Below are 11,007 nucleotides of genomic sequence, written 5' to 3'. Positions count from 1 at the left end.
AATTTATTCAAGCCAATTGCCTACACATATTGTATATTCATTTCCTACTTGAAACGCATATGAATTATAATCAATTCATAAAGTATACTAATTTCCATAGAAAAATATTTATCATTTATACATGTTCCAGGCAACGTCCGAAAGTTATTATTGCTATAACACACAAAATTCTATGCCACGAGTTGTAGTGGTCTTATAGCTAGAGATGGTGCAAATTCTTCTCTATATTTGAATGTTTAGCAAAGTGGTCTTCTTTTCTAGAACAGATGGAGTATATAATAATAGTAACATAAGTCTTCAATCACCTAGTGGAACAAATCCTTGTTTTATCTATAAGCATGCCTCTAATACTGTTTGCTCTAAAATATAAAATTTATTCCATACAATAAAAAAGAAAAAAAAATGATAAAAGAGGAATAATTAAATAATTTCATGTTTTCATATCTTTACATTTTGTGTAATGTGTGCAACCTCTAAATTAGTTTTCTACTTTTTCGTACTACAGTTTCACGACGCTATAGTAGCGACTCAAGTCAAAGTTGGCATCCTTTTGGTGTAACTAACATTAAAGTTCACTTTCTTAGATGTGGCATCTGAACACACAAACATGCAACTAAGAACAAGCTGTGCAGATGGTTATAACAGGATTAGTGTTTCAAGCACTCCTAGTTGTTCAAATCCTACTTCTGGACCTGATGACATAGAATCATTAGGAGATGTTTACCTTTGGGGAAAAGTCTGTTGTGATGGAACTTGTAACAATCAATCTGCAAATGGTAAAAATGATGTCTTAACTCCTAAACCATTGGAGTCAAATGTAGTCATAGACGTACAAAAAATTGCTTGTGGTGTTCAACACATTTCACTTCTAACAAAACAAGGTGAGATTTTCACTTGTGGAGAGGAATCCGGAGGTAGGCTTGGTCATGGAACAGACCGACATCATGGTCGCCCTCGCCTTGTAGAATTCCTTTCGGTCTCCAACATTGACTCGATTGCATGTGGTGAGTTTCACACATGCGCTATATCTAACTCTGGGGATTTATACACGTGGGGAGATGGGTCCCACAATGCTGGACTTCTTGGTCATGGAACTGATGTCAGCCACTGGATTCCAAAACGAGTTTCTGGACCTTTAGAAGGAACTCAAGTCACATCGGTTGCTTGTGGAAATTTTCATTCAGCCTTATCAACCATCGATGGAAAGCTATTCACATTTGGAGATGGAACTTTTGGTGCTTTGGGACATGGAGATCGCGAGAGTGTACATTTCCCAAAAGAGGTTGCATCTTTAAGTGGACTCAAGACTATAAAAGTTGCATGTGGTGTATGGCATACTGCGGCAATTGTAGAGATTATAAACAATCAAACCGGACACTCTACGTCTAAAAAGCTATTCACATGGGGTGATGGTGATAAATATCGATTAGGTCACGAAAGCAAAGAATCTTATACAGAACCAACATGTATAGCAGCTTTAATTGATTATAACTTCCATCAATTAGCATGTGGACATACTATGACTGTAGGCCTTACAACATCCGGTCATGTCTTCACTATGGGTAGTCCTGCGCATGGTCAACTCGGTAACCCACAAGCTAATGGAAAATCTCCTTCCATGGTGCAAGATAAATTAGTAGGCGAATTTGTTGAAGAAATCGCATGTGGAGCATACCATGTTGCTGTGTTGACATCAAGAAGTGAAGTGTTCACATGGGGAAAAGGTGAAAATGGAAGACTAGGACATGGGGACATTGATGATCGAAACACACCAACTTTGGTTGAATCGTTTAAAGATAGGATTGTGAAAAGTGTGTCGTGTGGTGCGACTTATACTGCGAGTATTTGCGTTCATAAGTGGGCTGTATCTGGAGCAGATCAATCAGTTTGTTCTGGATGTAGACAAGCATTTGGTTTTACAAGAATGAGACGTAATTGTTTCAATTGTGGGCTTGTGTATTGTCATGGTTGTAGCTCCCGAAAGGCTTTGAGAGCAGCATTGGCTCCAATTCCAGGAAAGCCTCATCGTGTTTGTGATTCTTGTTATGCAAAGCTTGCAAAAGCCGCTGAATGTGATAATAATAATAGTAGTAATAATAATAATGTCGCTAATTTCAACAAGAGGCTTAGTACTCGAAACCACATGGATGGGAGTAGGTTGAGGACTTCAAGGGTTCTGATTTCCCCCACTATGGAACCGGTTAAATACCATGAAGTGAAATCAGGGAAATATGGATCGAAATCTGATTCTTATTCGATTGTAAGAACTTCACAAGTTCCAGCGTTTCAGAGTTTAAAGGATGTTGCATTTCCGAGTTCACTCAGTGCTCATCAGAATGCTTTGAGATCTGGTTCACAGTTTCCACCACGTCCAAGAAGATCTAATTCTCCACAATCTGGTGCTCCTATGTTCTCGAGGGGTGTGATTGATGGTTTTAAGAAGTCAAATGATGTTTTGAGCCAAGAAGTGTCGAAATTGCAAAACCATGTACTGGATCTTCTTTATCTAACATTTTCTTATGTGTGTTTGCATGCATAATTGAATTAAATTATATTGAGATTTATGCATGGTAGGTGAGACATTTGAAGCATAAAAGTGAAAAGCAAGATGCAGATATTAGAAAGTTGCGAAATGATACTAAACACGCTGAGTCATTAACTGCAGCAAAAGCTGCCAAACGCACCATTGCTGTGGATGTCTTCAAATGTATCACAACTCAGGTACTGTAAATATCATATCTACTTCCAATTTTCTGCACCATATAAACTACTGAATTAAGAGATTGATCTATTAAATGCATATAATATACTGTTTAAAAGTTTTAAAGAAACCATATAGAGTTCGAAGACAAATAGTACTGAATTTTGATAATCAACAAAGATGAACATTTGTGATAATGAGCTTGTAATTAACTATTTTACTGTATTCTATCAGTTAAACGAATTGACAGAAAAACTGCCACCTGAAATCTCCGACGATGAAACCTTCAAAGCGTTGACAGATAAAGTCAATAACTACATCAAAACCCACGGAAATGATACATCTTTCTCAAGTTGTTCTTGCTCGCAATCAGATCAGCCTGAAGCAAGTCGTACTACCAGTAAAGTCACAAGAAAAAAATATCATAAAATCGATGAAAACGAAGATCTTGAGGAGCCAAATAAATCGACACAGAATGTTGATGGATCCCAAGATACATCACAAAATGCTGACATTCCTCCACAAGAAAACGATGAAGCTTCAACTAGTAATAACACAGGAAGTCAGAAAAGCATAGAAGGTAGTTCAAGAGTACATAAGCATGTAAAGAGTGAGGGAGTCAATGAAGTTATTGAACAATTTGAATCTGGTGTTTATGTAACCCTACTCCAACTTCCAGATGGTACGAAAATATTCAAGCGGGTTAGATTCAGGTACTTGAACAGAAAGATCCAGTCAGTTGTACGCATATATAAACAGAGGATCTAACCTAATCCATAATATGAACTTAATCGAAATTTTCTCCAATATTTGTGTAGTAAAAGGAGGTTTGCAGAGCAGCAGGCAGTAGAATGGTGGAAAGAAAACAAGGTCAGGCTGCTTAAAAGGTATAGTCCGGCGAAGCCACGCAACACTTCAAGTGCACCGCCACCTCCGACGGAAAATAATGAGGAACCACCACCATCTACTTAACTCGGTTTGGTTTCTGTAAGGGACTTGATAATTATGTGAAACTTTGATCTTTACTGTGAATGCGAGATCTCAAAAGAGACTAGACAAATTTGTTCTTTGAACAGACTAGTGATTTACTTTTTTTGATATGTTGGTTGTAAAGATAGACTTTGATAGGATTTAAATGATGTAATTAAATCAAAATATTGAAAATATAAACCAAATAAGTTGTTTGTTACAAATTGGAATAAAAGAGAAGAGAACCAGTGAAGAGGCCAAATGGTTCTCCTTGCCTTAATATCAAAAAGGTACTCCAAAGAGAAAAACCCCCTGCCCAAGCTATTGTCGATGACTAAAATATGCAAAATACTCAATGAATAGCCACTATTCCTATGACAAGAATTATTTGTAGTTAGTTAAGGAGGACTTTATAATGAGATGTAAAACATAAACCGAAAAATATTCCATTTTGGTCCTTGTCTCTATATTTATGTACTAGGTGTAAAATCCGTATATTATACGGGTTGATTAAATAAAAAATTAAATATTAAAATATTAGCGTTAAGTATTTTTTAAATAAAATTTTCAAATAATAAATAAAGAAACCTATTAATTATAAGTATTATCACATTTATCATATTTAATATTTTACATATATAAATATAAAAGTATTATGTGACTTTTTAATATAAAAATTGAAAAAACCAACAATTGACATATGAATATTATTTGTTTAAAAAATATAATAAAATGACAAGTGTCAAAATTCATGAGAATTTAACATGTAGCAAAATGAATTTTCATTTATTATAGTTGAAGTCTCACTCTATATCAATATTACCTCTATCAAGATTGCCGAATTAAAGCACAGGCTTCTCCTCAAGCTGAAAGTTAGGTACCAAGTTTATGTTTGCTAGGTGTCAGCACATGTTGCTTCTTTGATTAGACCTTCATGTCATGGAATTAGCCATTGTTTCATTTTTCCTACATTATGGGTGCTTTTGTCATTTTGACAAAAATAATTATCTAGCTAGTTCAACTTCGTTAGAGTGGAAAGAACATGCTTCCATTGAGTCTACTACCATTATAGCTGCAGTATTGACCAAGGTCTCTACATTAGGCTCATCGATTTCCGAGTCTTCATTGTTTATAGGTATTAGGCTATCGGGTATGGGCACCATTTCACATGTAGAAGGTGATGTGGAGGGTGGGTTTCCACAGGTCAACACTGCCCCAAGTTTTAGTGGTTCTCTTGTGGAGTGGGGGTTTTCACCAACCTTCACGGATGGCTTCTTTCTCTCTCTCTCTCTCTCTCCACCTTTTTTTTCTTTTTCTCTATCTTTTTCACTAGTGAACATCATTTCCACAACCTTATGAAATGGTTGTGGAATGATTAGATGATGATGTGACTTGCTTTTCAGTCATGAGGATACCAGGTAGCCTTACCGACTTTTTAACACCTTTTGACCTTTGTATTTCATGTTGCATTTTCAAACGCTCACAATGTGTTTCTTGCATGTAGTCACTATTGCTTCCATAATCAGAAGTTGTTCCATAAAGTTCCAAATTATTCTTCTTTTCCTTACCGATTGACATCTTCCCCACCCTTTACTTATAAACACCTGACTCTTTGAAGTTCTTTTTGAATTGTAAGTTGTACTTTTGCACTATAATATCATCCTTACACTCTACATGTTATACTTATTTTCTTTATATTCTTTTCATCAGATGCATTTATCTCGTTGTCATCTTCACTATCTGCATCTTCGAGATTGGTAAAATTGGTGTTGACCAAGAAGAACTCGTGTTGACTTCCTCGTGTTTTGGTTTGACCATGGAATCGGGATTTTTTTCACTCGTGTTATAAGGAATAGTCGGATAAGTGAGTATACCAAGAAGGTTGAGTTGACATTTGTGGTGTTTATGTCGGATAAATCTTGAAGAACAGTGAGTATGCCAAGAAGAATGAGTTGATATTTGCTCAAATTAAGCACTTTTCAGCAAGAATTCGGATTCTTATGTACTGATGCTAAAGTAGTCATACCAGCTTGCATGATCGAATTTTGTCAAAGTTTAAACTTATGAACACCACAAATCTAAGAAGCATTAGTCTCGATTTTGATGGCATTATCCGATGTCAGCAAACAACATGATAAATCAAGCGTCACTAATTATTGATTCTCATTATTCCATGAATCCGTCAACTCTATTGCCCTCTCAGTTCCAATACTTATATCTCTGATAATCAATTCAAACAAGCATGATGTTACTTATATATATATCTGATAATCAATTCAAACAAGCATGATGTTCTAACAAGCTTACAAAGGCTATCCACTACATTATTGTTTAGCTTTAATTTTATGCCATTTAAATTTAGCTAAGAGGGGCTATTTAGAATGGCAAGTTTATCCAACAGAATTACTATGGCATTTCCAGATGTGGAGGTATTGTATCTTATAAATAGTTCTAAAAGAATTAAACTGGAAACAAGGGAATCAGTAACCTTTTGAGTTGTTTGTCATGTGGTATAACGACGATGTATATTTAAGATGTAAATTGCCTAACAATTATGTAAGATTGTAGAAAGGTAAGAAACACATCCACCACTTAAAAGATTCCCAAATATATAATATATTAAGTAATTCTAGGACATACAATAGCATATGGCATTCTCAAATATGGAATAGGGTAGTTGGACCCTAGCGATTGCAGGGCAAATCCAAAACCAAACCACCATACTTTAAGTTTGATGACATAAAGAATTTTTTAGTTTCTCTGGTTTGAGCAAGCACTTAGGTAGCCAACATGTATCATCATAATGAATTTTTTTCTATTCAGATCTATTTTTGGAAGCATCTTGGAACTAGTGTGAAGTAATCTGAGCGAAGAGTAAGATTCTCAATGCCCTTTCACTCCTTCAGCACACTTGATTTTATGGCGGAATTGTAACATCCCAAAAATATTAGTAAAATTTCATTTTCAAACTACCAAAATGAGATAATCATCTGTTCAAACGCCAACAATGTTTAAATGTATTCTAAATATCAGAGTAAACCAAAACATATAATACGGAAATAAACTCCAGGGGATGTATTATGATCACATCGAGTCCTTCCCTTTGGAACCAGAAGTACCTGAAATGTTTAAACCGCAAAACTATAAGTACAAAGTTTAATGAGTTCCCCAAAATACCGCATACCATATATATCAGTGGGCCCAACCCTAGGGTGCATTTAAACCCTATGTGAATGTTATGATTCAACCATAGTCTTACAATCACTTGAACTAGGAGCCATCTATTAAGAAAAAGAAACATGATTAGTTTGAAAAAGAAATCCTTTTAAGGTAATTACCAAATATAAATTATTTATTAAAAGGCTAGGATCCATATGTGGATTCACGACGTAAAGTGGATTAGCTGAAAATTACACAATGAAGTTATTTAGGTGGAATCTCAATCTATAGAGATTCTTAGAACACGAGATTTATTGAGTTATCTCAATAGCATGTTAATAATCTCTTCTAATGCTCATTTAACATTCACGATTGGATTAGCCGAGGATCATGAATCAAAATGGTGAATCGACCATGTTAAGTTACAATGATATTTGGCTCAAGTAACGCTTAAGAATTGCAATTATCATATACATTTCTTCAACTATATTCTTGTTTGACGTGACGGTAAATCACACACGCATAGCCAAAAAGAATATACAACAAGACGTAGTTTCGATGGGAAGCATAAGATTCACATTCTTATAAAACGAGATTTTGTTTTATTACTTATTAAGTTAATATTTTTAACGTTGCACTATTGTCCTATCAAACCCTTTCGTTAACTCTACTTAGGATGCAAGAAGTCAATGAGGGCGGTGAGCACTAAATGCTACTTAAAATTCAACATCATTAAGAGTCGAAGAGACCGTCTAGAACCTTCCTTATAACATTAAAGTAGGTGAGTGTAACATCCCAAAATTTCAAGGTAAAAATTTCATTTTTAATTTAACTAAAACACTATTGTAACTTTGTTCACACATTGAAAAGAATTTTAAATAAAACATTTATCAGAGTTTATTCCCAGAAATCACATATTGCAGAAAACATAGGTGTATGCATTGCGATCGTCCCAAGCTCAATTATTTGAAAACTGGAGGTCCTGAAACCAAAACTGAAAACTATAAGCACGAAGCTTAGTGAGTTACCTAAATACCATATACCACACAATAAAACATACTGTCTAGCATATCCGGGTGATGGCCTAACCCTTCGGTCTCTCTCGACCGGATACTACATACATAACCGTGAGCCATATATATATCATTCATATATCATAATCAAATAAGATGTTATGTGCCGATACATAGTCTTGCTATTATGCTATAGGCTGCCACGTGGTCTTTCTTGCCAAGCCAGGGGCTACCCCCAGGGTCTTACAGACAAGTTCCAAGAGCCACCTCCTGGTCTTACATGCAAGCATCACAAAGACATCTAACATACATACCAGTCTACTTAGCAAATTAACATACAATGTGCCAGGATCCACCTCTTGGTCTTTCGTACATAATGCCTAGGGCTAACCCCCGGGTCTTCCTATAGTACATAATAACATACAATGTTCCAGGAGCCGCCTCCTGGTCTTTCATACATAATGCCTAGGGCTAACCATCGAGTCTTCCAACAGTACATAAATCAAATGGGCTGGCATTGGTGCCTTCGACCCATACAAATAGTGAGGAGACTCACCTCACACTGTTGATGTTGGATTAGTGTCTAAGTCCATAACTATTTTGGTATGTACTTGACCCGATGGTGCATGGTCCTTTTAGGTTGCCTTCACCAAAGCAACTTGATTGGAGAAATAAATAAAGAAAGAGAGGTTATTATGATTTATTAATATGTTATAAGAATAATATATTAAAGGAGAAATCATATTTGCTTAATTAATATTGGTCAATAATTAATTAGGAATTAATTTTGTGATCAAGTGTAATTAATTAAACTAGAGGGGCTGAATTGTAATTATGTGATATTTACAGAATATGGTAATGGTTATCCTAAATATGGGTTGAACGAATTCAAGGAGATAAGGATCCTTGAAATCGTCCAAAGGATAAAGGATAAGGGTTTTCAAGGCTTATCTTATGGTTGCTTTGTGGATAAGCAACTAGATAAGGATAATGACTGAAACCCTATCTCTACACCTATATAAAGACCCTAAGGCCTTAGAATTCGTGTGCTTGTTCCCAAGGAGTCCTAAGGACGAATTCTAACCTCTCTCCTCTCTCTTTATACCTTCTCCATTTGCTCTTGGTGTTTGTAAGCCATTAGAGGAGTGACACTTGTGACTCTAAGCATTCCAAAGTCAATTCAAGGTGGAATTAGGATTGTTATTGCTATATAACAATCAAGGTATGTTCTTAAACCCATTCATATGTTAATATCGATTTCATATACTAGAATTAGGGTTTATAGTCTTGGATTCAAAGCATGTACAATAGAGAAACCTAGATCCAAGCATTAGGGTTTGTATGAGCACATAGGATGTCTTATGATCGAAAACCCATCAGTGGTATCAGAGCCATTGGTTTGGTTTCAATTGTATGAAGTTGATATATTAGGGTTTATTGCCAATAAACCCTAGGAGGTTAGGGTTTTTTGAGATTAGGGTTTGCAAACCCTAATTTGCAAGAGTTTGAATAAGATCTTCAAATCCTTTTCTTAAACCCTTAAATTTCGAAATCTAGGGTTTGTTATAATCCCTTGATTTTCGAAATTTGCCTCCTCCCCAAGATAAGATCCTAATTTTTAGGGATTTGGATTATCCCATATCTTGTAATTATCCTTTAATTGTTATATATGGTAATTCAAGATATTGCATTATCCATCCATATTTTCGAAATCTATATAGATATTTAAGGGATTAGGATAACTTAAATGTATAAATGGTAATTATCCTCATTATTTAGATAATCCCTTATGATTTAATAATTAAATTAATAGTCTAATTCTAGATAATTATTAAATCAAGAGTTTTAATATTTAAAATTTTAATTTAAATGTCATAAATTCGAAATTTTAAGATAGATTAAAACTAAATTGTTTTGAAATGTTTCAAAACTTGCCCTCAAGTTTTGGAATTTAAAAGTTGATTAAAAAGGTTTAATTAGGAGTGTTAAATTCTAAAACCCTAGTATTGTTTTGAAAAGTTCAAATCACACCCTTATGGTTTTATTAATTAATTAAGGTGTATAATTAAAAGAGATTTAATAAATCCATAAAAGTTTTGGTTTGCAATTTAATTGAATTAAAGGTATAATTATTAAATTTGACCACATAGTATTTTGAAAGTATGAAATGCACCCTATATTATATATATAACATTAAAAGTCTAACATTATATATATGTATGAGTAAAAGTCAGTCTTACCGTTAGTAGGCCTCATTCACGAAGCTGGTCTATAAGGGGTGTTTAAGGAAATGGCCTATAAAATGGCGATTGAATGGGTATCCACTCTTACCCACCGCACTCTTGACTAGTGGAGGGCCGTTAGCCGAACAGGTAGGATAGGACGAAACCTTCCATTATAAATATAATGAAATACAAAGTAACTAAATGTTTTTCTAATTCCCAATCTTAGTTACTTAGGCAAAAGTGAATTGATGCAATTCCATGAAATTACACTTTGTGCCCTTGCGAAGACGTTAGTGGAGCGTGTGTGGTTTACCGGCACACTAAATGGTTCTAAGCAAAGGTTACAAAGGGTGACTCAATGTTTGTCATAGTTCGGTGGAGCGTGTGTGGTTTACCGGCACATCAAATGGGTGATTGTAACATGTGAGGGCACCGTGTAAGTTTGCATGGTTATTCACACCCGCTTTGTGATCCTCGGCATCCCAGTCACAAACAAGAGGGGCATATCGAGATTTAAACATGCCATTGAAAGTTCAATGAATCTCAAAGGATCTATGAATTTTCATAGATTTAAAACTTAAATTTCTTTTTCGTTTTTCGTGGTGGAAATTAGTGAATCGTCATTCACTTACCTTCAAATATTCTGCAATTAGGGTTACGACATCCCTCTCCCGAGTTGTAGAATATTGTGTTGGGTCCTAGCCTTAGTATTTCATTTGGGTGATTTACTAAGGAATCAATCTATCAACTAACTTGAATTCGTTTTTCTCCCGTTTTGTAGATGTCAAAGTTCGACAACTATGGTCTTCCCAAATCTCGTGGAACAAGCATTCCACATGAAGATGAAATTCCACGATTCGATCGAGGAACAAGAAATCATGCTTCAATTCCTCCTCTAATTATTCTCCATAACCCACAAGATTGTAAAATTGAAAGGTTC

General features: G+C 35.1%; 1 protein-coding gene across 1 annotated transcript; it reads left to right on the top strand.

Moving 5' to 3' along the window:
* Nucleotides 1-516: 516 nt before the first annotated feature.
* Nucleotides 517-3,801, top strand: LOC145034070 (PH, RCC1 and FYVE domains-containing protein 1-like). The gene is made up of 4 exons (XM_078982484.1): nt 517-2,488; nt 2,575-2,721; nt 2,936-3,414; nt 3,520-3,801. Exons 1-4 carry the CDS (start codon nt 608-610, stop codon nt 3,671-3,673), a joined length of 2,661 nt encoding a protein of 886 aa, XP_078838610.1. The 5' UTR covers nt 517-607; the 3' UTR covers nt 3,674-3,801.
* The last annotated feature ends 7,206 nt before the right edge of the window (nt 3,802-11,007 follow it).

The sequence above is a fragment of the Lactuca saligna genome, chromosome 3, assembly GCF_052625555.1.
Source record: "Lactuca saligna cultivar CGN05327 chromosome 3, ASM5262555v1, whole genome shotgun sequence".
Taxonomy (NCBI): domain Eukaryota; kingdom Viridiplantae; phylum Streptophyta; class Magnoliopsida; order Asterales; family Asteraceae; genus Lactuca; species Lactuca saligna.
This window is presented reverse-complemented; position numbering and strand designations above follow the sequence as displayed.

Bases quoted from the DNA above. Each gene is read 5' to 3' on its own strand.
- LOC145034070 (XM_078982484.1), top strand. From the start codon at position 608: ATGCAACTAAGAACAAGCTGTGCAGATGGTTATAACAGGATTAGTGTT. The intron at 2,722-2,935 runs GTACTGTAAATA...GTATTCTATCAG, and splicing joins TCAAATGTATCACAACTCAG to TTAAACGAATTGACAGAAAA. The intron at 3,415-3,519 runs GTACTTGAACAG...ATATTTGTGTAG, and splicing joins TTCAAGCGGGTTAGATTCAG to TAAAAGGAGGTTTGCAGAGC.